Source organism: Sciurus vulgaris, assembly GCF_902686455.1.
Source record: "Sciurus vulgaris genome assembly, chromosome: 7".
Lineage (NCBI taxonomy): Eukaryota > Metazoa > Chordata > Mammalia > Rodentia > Sciuridae > Sciurus > Sciurus vulgaris.
This window is the reverse complement of record NC_136467.1, coordinates 48,184,077-48,203,995: the sequence shown is the minus strand read 5'-3', so window position 1 is coordinate 48,203,995 and position 19,919 is coordinate 48,184,077. Positions and strand designations below refer to the sequence as shown.

The window sequence follows — 19,919 nt, the reverse complement described above, 5'->3', positions numbered from 1 at the left end:
AGTCTTTTTCTGTACCCATAGTTAATCACTAGGACTCCCTTTACAGAATGATTCTGAGAGACTCATTCCCTCTCTGTAAAGGGGGAACATGCTAAATTTTAGCACTGAGCAAGCTCTGGGCCTTTCAGGGGACTTGATATAGAGACTGGGATACAATGGTGTCCTAGGGAAGGAATAGTTTAAGAGCTTTTGTTGTGTTGGTGAGTGGGTGGCCCCAGGCTGAACCCAGCAGTTGAAGGTACCAGGTAAGGAGAAAATCTTTGATAGAGAGTTGATGGCTTTCCCAACAAGGGATTAAAATCGGAGGTTCAAATTCAGCCATAATTTTAGCTGCTTTGTCAAGGCAATGCTCTTAGACTGTATTACTCCTCTCCATAATTCGACCTTCAGTCACCCAACCACCTTGGGTCTCATTTTGTTTTTTTCTATGCTAAATTTCAATATAATGTCAATTAATATTAAAGTTGAAGGGCAATTTCTCTAATGCTCCAGAAGAGGAAAACAGGTTGGGTGTGAGGAGGCAATGTGAATCAAAGCAGGATCCTGCTTTTCCTAGAGAGTACTAGGCCTAACAAGGGATAGGGTGTATTCGTCAAAAGAACAGAGAATGGAAAGAAGGAAAGATTTGGGGGTAATCAGGCAACAGGACCTCAAGTCTTGACCCAGTGGAGAGCTTCGGCTTCAAGGGAGAACAAGTTTTTACCCATCATACGTAATTTTTGTCATTTTGAATTAGAAAATCATTGCAATTTCATTTTTCACTTTATCAAATGTCGGTCGCACTACCGCTAAGCGTGAGAAAGAGAAATTGTCAGGGACAAGTTTAAATTACAAAATACAATAAGTGGGAATAGATGTACCTTTTCCTTCAAGCTCAGGCCACACCTCAGAGGACTGTGAGATCCAGAAGTGAGAGTCCCTGTCCATCTGTGGGCAGAGATATGTGTGATGCGCTAGGATCTGCCCTCAAATCACTGAAGTCCTCACAGACCCCTAGGATTACTCCCGGAGTAAATAAACCTGAGCCATGCTGTGCAAAGACTGGGCGGAACTCTGGGTTACTCTTTTGCCCTCTGCTAGGCCTGCACAGTGAAGGCTGCTTGGCAGGGTGCCTCGTTTAGGTCTCCTGAAAGTAAGGGTGGGGGCTGTTGAGGCTGATCTTCCCAGAGAGGAGTGAAACTTTCTGGGATCTTTCTGGAAGTTTGGGGTGTGAAACACGTCCCAGCGTCAGCGCAAAATGAGAGAAAGGGAAGAAGAAGGGGGTAGAGGGGTGGGGAATGGGACTCCACAGTTCAGGGCGTGACAGGCTCAGGTGAGGAAGTGAGCTCTAGGTGTAGCATCTGCCCGGACAGCAGGCAGGTGGAGAAAGGCGGGTCTCCACCCGCCTCGGCCCTGGGGCTGTCTGAGCCGGACCAGTTCACCGCGTCCCCTTTCCGACGTCCAGAGACTGGGGAAGCTTGCGGCCTCCTCCCCCACCCGGGTGGCCCGGGTCCCCAGCCCCGCCCCGCCCCGCCCAGCCTGGGGCTCGGGGCTCAGCTGGGGAGCTGACCGAGCGACGGGTGCCGAGGTGTCGGCGGCCAGGAGCATGGCCAAGGTCCGGGAGCTGGAGGACGCCTTCCTGCAAGTTCATCCTTCGCCCCAACTCTCCCCCGAGACCCAGGAGGAGTGCTGTGTGCAGCTCCTGGACAAGCACTTGCTCGTCTACCCCGAAGAAAGAGCATACCTGGCGACCGAAGCGCAGCCTAGGGGCGCACTGGGGAGCCTGGAGAAAGGGGAAGACCCGGAGCTGCTCGGGGGAGGGAAACCAGGTGAGTGCTCTGCTTCCTCCTGGATTGCGATTGGGATGAGGATGCATTCTGAGGATATCCAATAATAAAAATAAACACACCTCAAAATACATACACTTAGAATGTTCTGTCTAAATCATATTCCCCCAGGAAAAATGTCCACTAGAGATTGTTAATTCTAAGGGATTTTTGCATGGCTCTTCTGCCCTTCTCATAGGCACTCCATTCGATGCAAAGGTACATTTAGAGGCAACTTAACTGATTGTATATCTCCCCCCACCCCTTATCATTCCCTAAACTTGCTATCAGAAATGCATTTAAGCAATGGTAACTTTTCTTCTGAAGAAGAGGATGCAGATAACCACGACAGCGAAACCAAAGCAACCAATCAACACATCTCTCAGAAGAAAACCATCACGCAGATTATGAAGGATAAAAAGAAGCAGACTCAGCTCACGCTGCAATGGTAAGACTGGCCCAAGAAGTATACTTATGCACCTGTTGAAGTTGCTTGTCACAATTTGTTTCTGAAACTTTTTGGGCAAATTTAAAAGACCAAATAGAAATTTATCCTTTTTTTTTTTTTTTTTTTTTTCACTAACCATTTGGCATGGAGACATATCCTAGTACTGATGAAAATTCAGCTGCTAGATATCATTGACTAAAATGATAATTTCTTCAAATATAAGCAATATCGAAGGTTTCTTATCATGCAATAAATTCAGTCCTTATATATTTGTTATTTGGCAGTTTTTAAATTTATAAAACAGCTTAAAACATAGAAGGATTTTAATATTGCCCAAATCCATAGGAGGGCAAATTACAAAAAGTGTATTGGCCCTGAGGTAGATGAAATGTGTTTGAAGTAGAAGACTTTGAAAAATCAGGTAAGATATTACTATAAACTTAAACAAATGTTCAACTATTTTTATAGCACCTGTCATATGTGATTTATTATAGTGAAAATTCACAAATTGGGTTTCGTGCAAAATCTTTTAAAAGTAAGAGTTTATCAGTAGGCTTTCTACATATAGAGAACATTTTGTAATATTTTCCTAAAAGGAAGAGATTTTTAAAGTAAAAATAAAATATTATACTTATTTGCATTGTATTAAAAAATAGAAGTATAAATTATCTACCAAATTCCAAACAATAAAATATACAAATAAAAGATTACTTATTGACTGATTAGTTATATAACCTGTCTATATAAAAGTACAATCTAAATCTTAGGAAAACACATTAGAAAAAATAGAATCTAAAAATACTAGTAATTTGTATTTTTATTTATTTACATATTAAATTATAATTTGTATATGCTAAATTTTTGTGATTGTTTGTACCCTTTTAAACATTTGAAATATAAACCAAATATTCCTCTAAAGTTATATTGTAACTATTGACATTGAGGTCATGATTAACAGTTAAGGATACACTAGAGCTGCAAATAATTGGAATATTTAAGACAGTTATTTTCACTGAGATGATTGGGGCAAAAGTGTTTTGATTTCAGATGTGTTTTGGAGGTGTTTTGATGATCACTCATTTTCTCAGTTCAAATTGAGTGATTGAAAACAAACTTAAATTTACCCCAAATTACTAATGTCTAGGATTACTCAGTATTTTGAAGACAAAATCATGCTTGCAACAATATCAAAACAGATGGGAAGTGGTCATAATATATATGTCATTAGATATAATTTCAAATAGGTAAATAGTTCTCATAACAATTTGCATATTTTTGAAACTATAAAGCATGGTCCTTTTACTTGAATTTTCAACTCTTCTAAAATGTGAAGTGTTATACTTTTTTAATAAAACTGAGTTAGTGATATTTTGAGAATTTTCATTAAAGGTTATAGATTATCTTGCAAGTATTCAAAATTAGAACCAAAAATCAGAGACAAACCTGAACTGATTAACTCCAATTTTCATTGTCAATTAGATATCTGATTTTATGTGTGCAAATTAATTTGTTTTGAAACACTTCATCTTGGTTTTGGAGTTTTTGATCCCTCTTCTTCTTCACCTTCTTCTTCATAGAAAAATGGGTTTCTGATACGTTATCTGCTCAGGGAACACCTCCTTGAATTTTTGTTTTGCATGTATTGGGATGTGCTAAATATTTAAATTAGAATTATTTAAATATTTTAAATATGTTAAATCAGAAGGCTTGAAGGATTTCATTCCCAATATTAATCTGAATGCATACTCAATATTTCATTGTTATTGTGTTGTAAATAATTATGAATTTGCTATGTATAAAATTGGCATAAGTAAATTTAACCCTAACTTACCTACTGAAGTGTTAGGAAAACTTGGACTAGAATCTCAGAGTTCTGATTTCTAGATTGCTGTTCAGGTAGTTATAACACAAATATATTTATATTGCATTTATATATTTATTTTGCATTTATATAAATATGCAGTTAATTGCAAGTTGAATGGAATTACAAGTAAAATTTCAAAGTATATATAGTTGTATTTATACTAAGATTTGAAGTTATGTAGGTTATGTTTGTAGATATCTATGGAAAGTTACATTTCAAATATACTGGGTGTTTTAGATAATCGTAGTACTAAACACATTTAAAAGGTATAAGGATGGAATAGATCAGTATCATTTCTGACTTAAGGGAATTGAATTTACCCTTTTGAATTTTGCAAAAAAAATGCACCACTATCCTTCCCTGTCTGTTCAGGATTCAGTAGCTTGTGAATGAAAGTAAGGGAGTAGAAGCATTTGCCAACCTAAAGTCTGGCAGTCCTCTCATGCTGAGAATGTTCTTTTAAAAATCTGTCATCTTCAATTTTGCCACTGATATTTGTATATCAAAGAGTAAATCATGATGAACAGAGAGGGGATTTGTATAGAAGTAAGACCTAATATTTGCAATGTGGACTAGGTAGGAGTGATTATACATTAGCCATGATATTTTAATTGCACTAGCAGATGTTCACTGGGGTTCTTGCTCTTCTAATATTAATCTTTGTGATCTGATTTTTTTTTTTAAATTTTGCATTAAAGCAACACAAATTTACTATTTCACAGTTTCTGTGTATTAGAAGTCTGGGATTAGTTATCTTGATACTCAGTTCCTGGTCTCATCAGGCTGAAATAAAAAAGACACTTGCTGAAATCTCATGTGAGACTCTGGGTTTTCTTCAAATCTCACTGGTTTTGAGAAAATTTATTCCTTGCAACTGTTGAACTGAGATCCTCAACTCCTAGTGTTACCTATTATTTCCTGAGTGGTGGCCCTCTTCAAAATATAGCCATACGCTTCTTCAGAATCTTAACGAGTTTGCTACTACTTGGAATCTTTCTGTCTTCTGTCTCTGATCTCTACACCTACTTTTTTTTTTTTTTTTTTTTCCTTTTATAGACCTTCTTACCTTCTTTATAGAGCTCACTATATTAGGTCAGGTTCACACAGAGTAATCTCTTAAAATTTTTACTTATACATAGTATTTGTACATATTTATGAGGTGTAATTTGATTTGTGTGTACATTTGGTAGTGATAACTCAGGATAATTAACATATCTGTCACTTAATCATGTATCATTTCTTTATGATGAATACATTCAAATTCCTCTCTTGTAACTATTCTGAGATATATAGAGCATTTTTGTTAATTATATTCATCCTGATCTAATTTTTAATAATATCTGAAATAAAGGAAATCTACTCATTAATCCATTTGTATAGTCTGTTTTCAGACTATACATTTAATAAGCATTAAATCATGGAGAAAAGACAAAGGAAAGGAGTCATAAAGAAAAGGTAGACCTAATTCTTGTTCTTTTTCCTTAGGCTTGAAGAAAATTACATTGTGTGTGAAGGAGTTTGCTTACCAAGGTGCATCCTGTATGCACACTATTTAGATTTCTGCAGGAAAGAGAAATTAGAGCCAGCCTGCGCTGCCACCTTTGGAAAGGTAAATGGCACAAGTTGATTATACTACCTTACAACTAAAGTCATGCTAGAGAGGCAGTATGGAAACCAATTTATCTGAAGAAGTTCCTTTAGAAAACATTAAGACATTCACTTTACAGTCATAAGTGAAATTTCTTAAGGACTGTGTTTGGAACTGCTATATGTTAATACCTTGATTTTGAGTATTAGAACCCTGGCTGTCAGAAGATCTTATGTAAACTTAGAGCAAGCTCCATTTAACAGTAACATTTCCCTTCAAAGAGGTATGCACTAAAGAGTATGGCTTGTGTAGAGAAGCAAAATTAAGTGGAACAATTAGCAGTTGTCCTTATTATTTAGGTTGTTCAAGCATGAGTTTTTAATAGATTTTTATTTAAGACCTAAATAGTTTTTCTAACTCTCGATTTCACTTGAAGTATGTTTATGTCCCAAACTTGGAGATTTTTATGATGGGTTTGGTTAAATTTCTCTGATTTAAAGGCATTCTTTTTTGCCTACTCTGTATGGTTTCAGTAGGAATCTGTGGAACTGACATTATATTTATATCATTATACTTGATATCATTTTGAGAATCAGGAAACAATCTTTGGGAAAAGTCTTGTTTTTTGAGATCCTTGTCATGATCTGTTTTCTGAGAACTAGGCTATCACAGAAAAACTGTAAGAGCTTTGGGTCTCAGACATTGTACATCGAATACAAACCGAAATCCAAATTCTATCCTGTAGAGGGACTCATTGTCCAGAAAATAATGAATGCTCTGGTCTAGCTCCTTAGTTTTTTTTTTTTTTTTTTAAATTATTTATTTACTTTGAAAATTCGTCTGTTTATGGAGGAAGTATGATATGGCATATGGTAATCAAGTGGCCTAAGTTCTAGCCAATATGGTGACTAACTTGTGATACTTTCTAAAAGCATTTAATCTTTCAAATATAGTTCTCTCAGTCTATAAAATGGGGAGGTTAGATAAGACCACTTCCAGTATCCATGTTAGCATTATCATTTTGTGATTCTGCCTTATAGCAATAATTCTTAACTTGGGGCCATGGAACACCTTGAGAATCTGATAAAAATTACACACATAATTAACACATAACAAAGAAATTCACACATAACAAAGTTTGCCATGGAGCCCTTTGAACTTCATAGATTTCTTAAGATCCAGGTGTCTTTTCAGTGTTGGGCTGGACATTTAATTATGGGTAATTCTCCAGATGGAATTATTATAAAGAAACCCAAACCATCCTACTCTGTGCTCAAAGAAAGTAATAATTACTTTGGTAGTAAGTTCAAGTACAACTAGGTACTGGGAGGATCTGCCTTGGCAATTGACACAAGGGCAATAGAATACCCCAACGAAAAGAAAAATACTACTCCCTTCCTCTGCTGATGTATTGATGTGTATCAAGATGTATATTACTTTTTCCAGAGTATTAATTTGCAGCTCCCTTGGGGTTCAGCATTTACTTTCTTGAATTAATTGGTTATGAGTGGCTTGCATTAGAACCCCACACTTTTTAAAAACTAAAGTACTTTTCTACCCTTTTAGACAATTCGCCAGAAATTTCCCCTCCTAACAACACGGCGGCTTGGAACAAGAGGCCATTCAAAGTAAGATACATAGGTGAACTATAGATTCTTCCCTTGTACATGAGGATGTAAAATAAATATTGTCTTTATCAGTGATAGAACCAGGTATTTACTTCTTAAGAAGCAGACTTTGACCAACTCTAACATAAAAAGTAGATTTTAGAATAATATTTAGAAACATTGATAATAAAAAATTGGAATGTATTATTATTTCTCCTGAAAAAAGTTAAGTGAATCATTTTCATAATTTTGATGCCATTACTGAAGGCACCAGAGTCACAAAAGAGGAATGTGTAAAACTAAGCATGGTAACTAAGCAGAATCCACACACTCCCAGAGATACAAGGTCAAAACCAAGGAGCGAAGGGCTGTCAGTAGAGAGGACATGCCTTACCATAGGTAATGCTCTTCCTCCAGTTTTCTTTCCAGACCATAATTTCTTGATATCACCTTCTTTCTCCTTCAAGGCAAATGACAAGTAAAAATGACCTCTTTGGTCATCTCTTAGTGTAAATACAAATGTAAAGTGTCAACTATGCTCCCTCTTTGTATTTTTACTTTTCCTTTCTTTTGTGGCTTTCTGTGTAAGACCCTCATTGCAGGTTCTTATTCTTCAGTTATTTCCTCTGTCCATTGTGTTTTCCATTTCTCCTTTCCTTGTGTCTGTAAGCATACACAAATATTTTTACACTGGAAAAAAAAATCATCCCAGACCTGCTATACCCTCTGTCATTGCTCTATTATTTTCCTTTCTTTATTGTTTCTTGAAATAATATTTCTCACCTCACTTGTCCTGCTTCTGTCCTTGTCCATTTTACCAGAACAAAAATACAGTGGCTCATTTTCACTCTTACTCATCTTCCTTGACTCTTGCCTCGCATTTGTCCCTGTTGCTAATGCCCTCTTAAATAAATCCAGAAACTTCCCCTTTCCTCTCTTTCACAGTACCACTCAGACCCCCTTATATCACTTATTTTCTAGCTTGTCCACTGTCTCCTGTCATAACACCTAGTCCAGTGCTGACCAGTAGAAGTATAATGAGACCGCATACCAAATTTAATATCACCAAATTTAATATCAAAATAAAAAGGAACATATGAAATTTAATTTCAATACAATTTTATTTAACCCAACATATTGAGAATGTTATCATTTTATCATGTAATCCATATAAAATTACTAAGGAGATATTATACACTTTTTCTGCTGAGTTTTTGAAACCTGGTGTATATTTTACACTAATAGCACACCTCAGTTCAGACCTGGCTGCATTACAAGTGCTCAGGATCCTCAAGAGTCTAGTGGCTCCCTTATTGGCTAACTTAGCTCTAATTATTTGCCAAGAAATAGGTCCTACTTTTTGAATTCTCTTGAATTTGTCTCTCTTTAGTCCCACTTTGATAACTATGACTCTGTCTTTCTAGTTCATTCAATATAATTTCTCCAAACTGACTTTCTAAAGTTCAGATTCAATCATATCTTCCATACTTAGAAAATTCCACTTTTCATAATTTCTATTGAGGACAAATTTTTCTTCCCTTGATATTCAAGTCTATTCAGTTCCAACCCATTTTCCTGTCTTTGTCATTTACTTCTTGCTTTTTAGCATGTAGCCTCTGTTCTCATTCAATTCTTACCCCAGTACCTTTGCTTCACCCCAACTGTCATTCTTTTGTTTCCTCAGAAGGCCCTTTCTCCTATATGTATGTTGAAATCCTACCCATTTAATAAACGCCTCATGAACTCTCTTTTTTGAATGTTTTCTTAATCTATTGATTTATTGTAGGTTCTTTGCATCCTCATTGCAGTTTTTCTGGTATCTATTTTATTGTAACATTAACTTATTCTCTAAGCAGATATTAATTATTTCAAGGACCAGGACTTTGTCTTATTCACTTTTAAATTCTTTCTGTTGCCTGATAATGATAGATTATCAATGATTGCTTATGAAATTTATTTCACCTAATGTTAACAATATTGTGGTCTGGGCAGGAAAAATAAAATCACAGATTAAAAAGATAAAATTGGTCCTTTCCTTCTAACCAAGTCAGTGTTATTTCACAACTGACTCAGTTTACTGTGATTTTTACTGAATTTGATTTCTTCCAAATTAAGTAGAGTAGAAATCAGAGAATGTTTGAACTAGAAAGATAGGGGAAAAGAGGTAAAGCAATGCAGAGAAACCCTCTGGACAGGATCTGCAAGGGGTGGGCAGGCTGGCTGCACAGAAAGTAAATTAATCCTGGAAGGAGACTTTAAGATTAGGGATGAATCATTAACCCTGTCCATTGTGACATGGTCAGACTCTAGTACTTAGGTTGATAGAGCAACATTTGGTGACTTCTGGCAATTTATGTGATATCTAATAGTCATAGATGTGCCCAAGGGCAAAGCATCAACAATTTGAATTATTTTCTGCCTTACTGATATGCCATTTGCTTTTTATGACAAGACTATTACATTTTTTGGTATTTTTATATCATGAAAAAATTTTTTTCTTTTATAAACTAAGTGTATTGAAAGAAATAACAAGATGTAATTTGTGCATCTTGAAAATGGTAAATATTTTGATGCAATTATTCTTAGCCAGCTGATTTTTCTTTTCCTTTTTTTATTTCAAGAAATGTCCTTAGATTTTTATTTTGAAAGACAGTATATCGAAAAGTAGCATAGACTAGTGCTTAGGAACATTGGTTGGAAGTTAGACAGATCTAACTGGGAATCTCATATATATCCTTCTGTGGTTGTGTGACACCAGATCAATGAAGTGGGTATAGAATATCTCAATTTTTGAGAGAATTAAGTGAGAAAAGTATAGAAATGAATGGAGGAATAAATATGCTTTCAACTTCACTATCCTTAAAAATGGACATTAGTAACTGAGTGCATTCACAAATTGGCAATACAATTAAAAGTTATTATTTATTGAATAGTACACTCATACACACACGTACTCATTATCTCTTTTCCAATAATGATACAATGTAGGATTTGCTTTGTTTTACAAATGAGGAAAGATTATTGTCCTGCCCAAGGCCATAATGATACTATCCAATAACAACATTGGCATTTATACCAAGGTTTATCTAACTTTAAATTTTATGCTTTGTTAACTAGTAAAAATAAGAAACCTAAACTTTTTCTCATATCAGTCATTTCAACAGAACAATTATTAATTGAAATTTTGAAGTACATTTTATTGTTCTTTTTACTGATCAGTTCTCAAAATTTATTAATAGATTGGATTCTTCCTCATAAAGCTAATAGCACTTTATTAAACCTCAATCATGAATTTTATTTAGAGGTATTAATGGTTTATATAAAAGTAAATTTGTAGCACCTATGAAAAGTGAAATTTCACTTTTTCCTTTTAAATTTTGTTCTAAATATTTTTTCTTCTAGTACATTATCTTCACCATCATCATTTCTAATGGCTGTTTAATATTTTATAAATTTACATTTTATGAAAAACATTTTTATGTCCATAGGACTGTGAACAAGTGAATGAAACAGTATAAATGAAGTACATATATCTTGGAGAATCGGGAAATCATAATTTCTCCCAATTTTATAAAAACATTAACATGCTCTTATTAAATTTATAATAATCAAATTATAGTAATTATAAATTATTATGTAACATTATTTATATTTTAAATTGATGTATTTTAACTTATTGTTAATTTACTTTATTGTATTGAATATTAAAATATAATAATATTATACAACTTCTTTTGAAGATTAATTAGAAAGTAAGTTTTTAGTTTTTGTTAAATTTTCATAAAATAGCTAGAGCGTGTCCAATCATTTCACTTGGAATTGTCAGACAAATTTTATTTTAGATCATAATTGACTTAAAAGACTTTTCTGTATTCTGAGCATAAGGCAACCTCACTGATTTTGAATCTGACCTTAAATGTCTTTGGGTTGATGGACCAAAGACACTCTGCAGATTTCTCCTGTGGTCCAAGAATGAAATCCAAAGTTTGGGAAACACTGATGTGTATGACTAAGAGACGGTTAGTAGAGTTCATTCTGTGTCTACTTTATAGTCCTGTCTTTCTCAGCTCTGAAATAACTGGCTCTTACAGTGACCCATTCTCTCAGCTCTCACCTTGGTACAGGTTCTGTTATTTCTTCCCTTCATAGAAAAGTAAAAGATGAAAAAAATTTAAATAAAATGAACCAAACTTTTGTTCCATTGAAAGGAAAAGATAAAATACTTAAAACAAGCAGATCCATTAACAGAAATAAAACACAATGGACAGAATCACTATGTAGGCCCAAATATTATTCACTATCAAAATCAGATGTAAATAAAAATGAAATAATTCTGTTTCCAGTGGTAAGTCTAATGTTCCACGTGGGAACCTTCTGCTTTAAATGGTTACAGAAAAAAAGATTAACACATGGGATCAGAATGCCTCACTCCAGATCACCACACAAGTGTGCTTTTGGGACAAGCCAGTCAGTTCCTAGGTGGCATTAACCACTCAACTCTCCTTCCATTCTTTTACTCTTACCATACCTTCCCTGCCAAGAAAACCAGCAGCCCCAATGGCAGATTGTGCATTCAATACCAGTAGAAACTGACTTCGCTTTCTTGTTTTTTCTTTTCTTCCTTTTGATTTCCACCAGTGCCAAAAGTATACACCTGGTTTTAGTCTCCGTAATATTTTTCAATTTAGATTTTAAGTAAATAATAATGAAAAAATTCTATAGGTTTAATAGAATAATGAAGAGTAATTCTTGCAAATTTAATCCATTCATATTTGTATTGATGTACAAAGCATGGTTCTAAAGAGTTTTTGAGATGCAAAGATGTGGAAGATAGGATACCAGCTGTCAAAGAATTCTCATTATTAATATTAATTATTTAATAAGCCTTTTACTGAGAGTTGAATTCTACCTAGGCACTAGAAGTACAATGGTGAGTAAAAAGAGCCTGTATCCTTCCCTGCCTTACTCAGAATAGATTAACAAAGCAAGGGAGAACATAATCGAGCCCACAAATAGATTTCATGCACATGGTAGACTGTTTGATTTGAAGTTACATTTTAATTTATTATAGACATTGATCAACTGAATCTTGGTTTTTAGACATGATGGACAGAAGCCATTATCTTATTTATTAGTAGTGATTTAGTGGGTTAATAAAACTGATATGGCAGCTGCTCTTATCATAACAAGTTATTGCAAGTCCCTGAACAGCTTAATCCCATCATTTCCTTATCAGTTATCATTTGTGTAGTGTAAACTAACATCAGGGCTACTAGCTCAGTGGGGAACATATGTTTCAGGAATTCTGTATAAGGACTGAAAAAGAAAAGAAGAAATATAACTTCAGACTGAAATTGATTAGATGAAAAAGTATCAGACACATGGTAAATATTTTAGTTGTAAAAAAAATAGCAATAATTGAATTTGTTCTATTAAAAATCTCATATTTTATACCATGTTCACTTTAAAATCTGACACAGCATTAATTAATTACTTTTATTTATTCATAATTTATAAATGAAATCTACCTCTTGATGTAAGGCATAAGACCAGGGACAGTTGATGGTCATGAGTGAACATAAATTTATTAGACAATTAGAAAAGCCACAGTGATAATGAAAACTGTTTCTTGGAGAAATTAGCCAATCATACTCAGGATTCTGAAGCATTTATCATGTATCTTTTAGAATATGTATAATAACCATGTAGAGAGAAATAATTATGAAATGCTTGAAATAATAATCAGAATAATCTACAAGACTTGTGCCAGATAGTGGTATACCAATTAAAACAACTAGTTGTCCCACAGTGAAGCAAACCTCACTTTTTATTTGACATGCATAGTATATGTTCTAGTTACATTAAAATATTTCTGGAAAATATTACCTAGCCGGATTTGTTTTAGGGAAATCTACTAACAACAAAATAGTGCTATAAAATTTTGCAAGGGGGATGAAAAATCCATGTGTACTCCTCATGAACTCACTCTTCCCAGTTTTATGAGGTTTATCTTTAGCTGCTAGGAAGACGAAGCAGTTCATTTCTTATCTCTTCTCTGTCCTGAAAGACACTAAATCATCCCTCAGATGACAACATGTACCTAGTTAGCCTGAAAGACAGATTGAGAGAGATTATTTTATTGGCTCAAGAAGAAACTGGCTATGAAATGTAGAGTATTATAATCATTGAAAAATATTGAGATTTGTATTGCTAACAATAATTTTTCTACTCCAGTATACTGGTTTTATGCCTTTATGTAGAACGTTTATCTATATGACTTTAGGTCAAACCCAGTATTTCATTGTTATCATGGAAATGCACAGTGTCAGACTGAAAACTATTGACTTTAAAAAAGTTTAGTTTTATTGATTTTCAAATCCCTAGGAGAACACATTGACTAAATGAATAAATATCTGAGGATTTTTCTTCACTATAATTTCTAATGGGGGATACAACTTAGAGAAAGGTAAAAGTCTCTTCCTCCACATCTTGGAGTTTACTAGGGAAGGCGGAAGGCATGCACACACACACCAGTGACACAAGGTAAAAATGCTACATGAGGTAAGGCCAAGAGAGGAGTTCAGGGGACAGATGAGTTTTACCTGAGAAACCAGGTGAACTTCATACATTAAAGTTATGGACATACAGGAATAAGGGTATTCCCAAAGGAGAGTTTAACAAAACAGAGGTACCAACATGGAAAGCATAAGCTACTTATGGAGTGTAAGTAATCCTGAGGGTAAATGATAAGATTATATAACACTTATGGTAGGATTAAAAGAGTTAGTACATTTCCTTACATCATGTTAAATAACAGATTCTTAAAAAATCAACCAAATTTCCAAATTGGTAAAATATTATCTTTTGACTGACAGAATTTGTAGTTTCTTTTACATTACCATTTTTAACTTTTTCATATTATTTATTGACTTATTATAGGAGTCTTACATTCTAGAAGGAGGCTTTGTTTATATTTGGAATGTCAAATATTAAGCCTCCAGATCAATGGCGTTGGTCTTAATAATTGACATTTAGCTCCATTTATTACAACTTATCATAAGGAACCAAAAAAATGTGTGTCCTTGTCAAACTATATATTTCACTTTAGAATTTCTAATTATAAACAAACTCAAGATACAAATTAAATATACCTTCTGTACCATCATGATTGTGGAAGCAGCATGCACTATTGAAATAGTGCTCTGTGAAGCCGTGGCCTTGAATTCTTATTTTAAATCCATAACTTTTTTTTACATCACCTTTTAAAATAAATTATATAATTTTTGAATGTCTGTTTGGAAATTGCAATATATTCTACTTGCATGCTATGGAAAATTGAAGTCATAGACATTAAGTTCTTTGTATGTAATAAGTGATCCATAAATGGTAATTATTTCTATCTGTAGCCTACTTCAATGTAGCACATATTAATTTTGTATTGCAATTCTTTTTTTTTTGCATGCTTTTCTTCCACACAAGACTGTCAACTCCTCCAGGGCAGAGACTATTCTCTCCCTCTCTTTGAATTCATTGAACACTGAACACAGTTGAAGAAAAGAGCACACTCTTTCAATGGTTGCTTATCTCCTGGCACCCTTATAAAAATTCATTGATAGAACATGTTCAGCTACATCAACATGTCTAAATTATGAGTCATTGCTAATGAGAAAAGGACTTGCTGTTTCTCAGTTGTAGAGGTGAATGTGGTTAACCAAGTCACTTCCCTTCTGTCTGGGTTGACAGTGTCATTTGCATTTGACATATGAATAAAACACATTACTGAAAAGGGACTGCTTTTCAGTAGATACAAAAACTTGACTCTGAATGAAGGTGGGGGCATTAAATATTTCTGTTTGTAAAAATACTATTCTTTAATGTTTGGGAGTGGGAATGAGGGGGACAACAGCACAGTCGTGTTATAAAACTAAGGAACAAATACATTGCACAAAGAAAATATTCTGTCCTTAAAAGTCAAAAGTAAGAGAAAAGAAGACAAATCCATAGTATATTTATTGGGTCCTGACGGATGTTGTAATTTTTTTAAAAGTGTGATCATCAGGTGGTTTAAAAAGTAGAAGTAAACTTTGCCTCAGTGCTGTTCAGTGTTTCCTGACCAGATTTTCCACATCTGTTTGGTTCATGACGTACTGACAGCTAGCACAGGGGTCAGACACAGCATGTACTCTAATGTTTATTGAATTCATGGTCACCACTCTGACTCATCATGACTTGTCAACCACTTATGAAAGCAATGTAGTTTCTTCTCAGCTTGCATGGCAAACTGCTTCACTATGGTAGGATGTTATTTGCATGTTAAAAAAGATTAGAGACAAGAAACAAGAAGATGGAGGTTATTGTAAAAACTTATCAACTCTTAAAGCAGTGCTTAACATACATTGCTTTAGCAAGTGTCTTATGTATAGTTTGTCTATAGAACAAACAGCAAGCTTTGCAAAAGAGCGTGAAATTAAAATATCATTCCATTGTAACAGATTCTTTTGTTTTCAAACATCTCATATTATATCTTATAATATGTGAACATTTCCTTTGGTATCTTAGTTCTAAAATATAATAAAGTACATAATACTTAAAACAGATACTCAGGTTCATTAATTCTAAGTTTACTAATATTCTTGGATGAGTATCATCCAAATTTGCTAATTTCCTTGTAGTTTAAAGGTATTTCCCTTAATATTTCTCTTAACATAGCTCTTCCATTTTTTAGTTTCTAATTAGAAACATAAATTGGTTCAGTATTTTTCAGTTTTAATAAGTTCATGAACTGGGGAGATAGCTCAGTCGGTAGAGTACTTGCCTTGCACAGGGCCCTGGGTTCAATCCCCAATACTGCAAAAAAAAAAAAAAAAAAAAAAGAAAAAGAAAAAAAAAGGAAAAAAATGTTCTGTATTTCCTGCATCGCCCTCCTTTTCTCTATTATACCTTAAAGGTTCTTTTACCTCATATGCCATAGAATTTTTTCCTATTCTGTAAATGGAGTAGTTATAAGCCTTCTTTGTTCAAGTTAATAGATTAATATTATCTTTATACCAAAACCAAAGATTTGAAAACTTCTTCCCAGTTTGCCACAATCATAAAATCCATTATTTACATAGATCATGCCACATTATGTTTCTGAACTATGACAACTCTTTTTGAAAATATTTTACATATATATATATATATGTAACATTAAAGTATGAAAATCTCTCTAAATCAAATAATGCTGAAGAGCGAGAACCTATCTCTAGGCCTCATGCATCAGAGAGTTCTGCTTTGGCTGCCATCCTGTCTATGGGGCAGGGAGCCCGCACCTTCTGGGGTGCCTAAAGCCCACAATTCCCCTTCCAAACAGCCCAAGCATACCTCTGTGAGGCTTGTCCCCAGTCCATCCTCAGGAGACCACACTGCCACCAAATCACATAATCCTAAATTGAGGAGTGGCCAGAGGCAGATTTTTATGGATGATGTGATTGAATCTTGTGTGTGCAGTCCCTTCACAGTGGAAAAAAAGAAAAGAGGGCTAATAAGTGAGGTGAGGATGGGTTCCCCCACCATGTGGGTTGTTCCCAAACATAACTCCAGTAATTCAAAACTCAGATTTGCCTGGAAGATCATGTGGAGGTAAATTGTCAATTTAGGGAAGTGGAAATTCATATTTAGCACTTTGTTAGCTTATTTATATTTTTCAAATATTTTGACATATGGTATGTGGGCTTCCAATTGTATTCATGTTCTTGGCTCTGAAAATATTTAGAGGTAGAACTACTCCCCAAGTTCTTTATTTTTAAGGTCAGAAAACAGGCCTTGAAACAGATCCTTCATTGTTTCGTCTACTTTAAACTCAAATGGTGAGGCCAAAAAATGATGTGTTAAGATGTAGTTAAGTTAGTGTACACTGGGAATCAACTCATTCCCTTTGAATTCATTTCTTCTCTTATATGAATGTAAATTGAAAGGATAGGCAAACAAGTAGGCAGTGGTGCTTACAGGGAAGGTCGTGAGGGGCGGCAGTTCTTATTGTGGCTGTTTTGGTTATAGTTCAGTCTCTTTCTCCTTCACAAGCTGCTTCAGTAACACAGAGCTGTTTCCTGTCCTCGCCCTAGGTATCATTACTATGGGATTGGCATCAAAGAGAGCAGTGCATATTACCACTCCGTTTATTCTGGAAAGGGCCTGACAAGGTAGAGTTGCACCATATTCAAGAAAAATTGTCTGCATTTTTTCAAGTGTGCATGATATCTGTTGAATAAATGGATTTCTAATTGTGCTTACCAAAATGTTTCCTTTTAATCATCAAACCTTAATTATAAACTTTGGGCATTTGTAATTATGTAATCTAGATTACTAGGTAAAATTATGTAATTTGTGGGAAATTAATGGTGAATTAAGTATACCAGAGACATGTAAAAGAGAAATCAAGGAAGTAGAACTGCTTTTAAATTAGTATTTATTCATATGGCTTACTCTAGAAAATAAAATATACTCTATAAAATAAAATAAAAGCAGAAAATGTCTTTTCTATTTCTTCAGTGTGGGCTTGTTTTAAAGATCTATGTGCTTGACTAGCATCTTACCAAGTTGAGAAGTTTATTATAATAATCATAATTATACTTTGAACATCACTTTACCACAGTAAGATGAAGCTGCCGACCTGTTTGGGTCTGTGATCAGAAAATCACAAATGAATATAAAGACTGCATTGCCCTAAGCTTTCATTAACTATCAGAAAGAGGTTATTAATAAGTGAGGTGATAATCAATGAAATAAGTGATAATATAAAATTTTTTTTTGAAAATACTGAAACTGAATAATTAACAGGGCATCTGAGATTGCCTTACGATATGATTTGCTGAGAATTACTCTTAGTTCTAAAAAAAGAAATTATTTCTAAAAAGAAACTATCTTGTGAAAAAGAAATTTTAGTCACTCGAGCTATTCTAAGATAGACTCATATATTACAAGGAACATAGTGACAGTTTACTAGCCTCTGCCCTCTATGAAATGTAAATACAGGCTGTTTAATATCTTGTTCTTTGCTTGCCTCAACTCTTCCTGACTTCCCTAAATACCTTTCATTTTACTTTCCCATAAAAGACATATTATTTAAGTTGAGAAAGATGTTTGAGTTCCTTAGAAAAAACAAATTTCTGCCATTTATTTCACTAATTATGTTATGAAGTTACTACTTTTTTTAGTTTCATTGTATTTTCTTGAATGCTATAACTCTCATTGCTTTTTGAACTAATAGAAAATATGCTGATTTTTTAAGGTTTTCTGGGAGCAAGCTGAAGAATGAGGTAAGAATTATTTTCATCTCTATTTTGCATCTGCTGTACTATATATTACAAATTCAGTAATGTATATTAATTAACCCTGTTGGCAAATATAGAAGTAAATATTATTAGGAGTCACTTGAATAACTGAGGACTTCAATGCAGCTTAGTCAGATTTAGGGCAATAGATGAATCTTTATATGGACCTACTGACAATTCCCAGTTAACCTAAGAGAGGTAATTTTTCAGCACTCCTTAATATCAGCTAATAGGAGATTTCTTTTTTTTTTTTTTTTTTTTAAGTTATCATGATTCAAGAAGTTTCCACTTAAATATAAACAAAAAGCCAAAGCTGAGGATATAAATAGAATGGGTATTTGGACTAAGCCCATTTAGAAACTTTAATAGTTATCAAGAGTGTCCAAATGATAGCTATACTATGTTTTTGTTGTTATTTGTTTTACTACTTTGTACACACACACTCCACTCCTATATAATCTTTCTCTCTGTTTCCTCTCCACCCCCTCCTTAAAGAACAGATCAGCAAACTGACTTTATCTAAATGAGTTAGACTACCATTAGGGACTGCATGGCTAATTAGGCACATGATAAGACCTTCATTATCCTCAACTTAACTAATCATTAAAACGAGGTGCCACAGAACCAAGGGCACATAACAGTGTTTTGCGTGGTAAATCTAGATCTAAGGTAAAGTGTAACTCCATTAGTTTGATGAAATGATGCGAGCATATTGTCTTAAGAAATAACAAAAGCTCCTGATCCTTTGAAATGGCAGATTTCTTTCCAGTATTTTTAATACAGTTAATGACTAATTACATAAGAAACTCCTCCAGATTGCTCTTTTTAGTCAATGAAATAATAGCTTTTTATTATACAAACAATTGTGAAACTGCAAAGATATTGATTTAGAAATGCACTTTGGTTCACTAGGGATTAGGTCAATAGGAATCATAAGTAATTTCTCTCAGGTGTTCTTTCTGACTGTTTGGAGAGGTTGGAGGCTCGAGTGAGCCATCAGATGCCATGCTTTGATTCATAGAATGAAAAAAATGTTTCTCAAGCTTCCTTTTTCCTCCCAAGATGAATATACTACAAAATCATTTGTACATATAGTTATTAAGGATAGACTAAAATTTAGGTAGGCTATAATGCTTATGTGTTTATAACAGATACCTGAAGGAATAATAATGCACTTTTATGAAAATGACTATAAGCATTAAGGGTTTCCTTAAAACTTATAACTAAATGCTTTTCTAAAATGAAAATAAAATATTTGCATAATAAAATTGAAATAAAAAAAGTATTTTGTATTT

The 19,919-nt window shown here is 34.0% G+C and overlaps 1 protein-coding gene across 1 annotated transcript in view; it reads left to right on the top strand.

Moving 5' to 3' along the window:
• Positions 1-1,569: 1,569 nt before the first annotated feature.
• Positions 1,570-19,919, top strand: part of RFX6 (regulatory factor X6) — a gene marked incomplete at its 3' end in the record, with an annotated part of 51,867 nt that continues 33,517 nt past the window's right edge. Inside the window, exons 1-6 of the mRNA XM_079146279.1 lie at positions 1,570-1,808; positions 2,097-2,253; positions 5,603-5,726; positions 7,272-7,333; positions 17,416-17,493; positions 18,582-18,609. Coding sequence (XP_079002405.1) covers positions 1,586-1,808; positions 2,097-2,253; positions 5,603-5,726; positions 7,272-7,333; positions 17,416-17,493; positions 18,582-18,609 — 672 coding nt within the window. The 5' untranslated portion in view covers positions 1,570-1,585. The remainder of the gene's footprint in view (positions 1,809-2,096; positions 2,254-5,602; positions 5,727-7,271; positions 7,334-17,415; positions 17,494-18,581; positions 18,610-19,919) is intronic.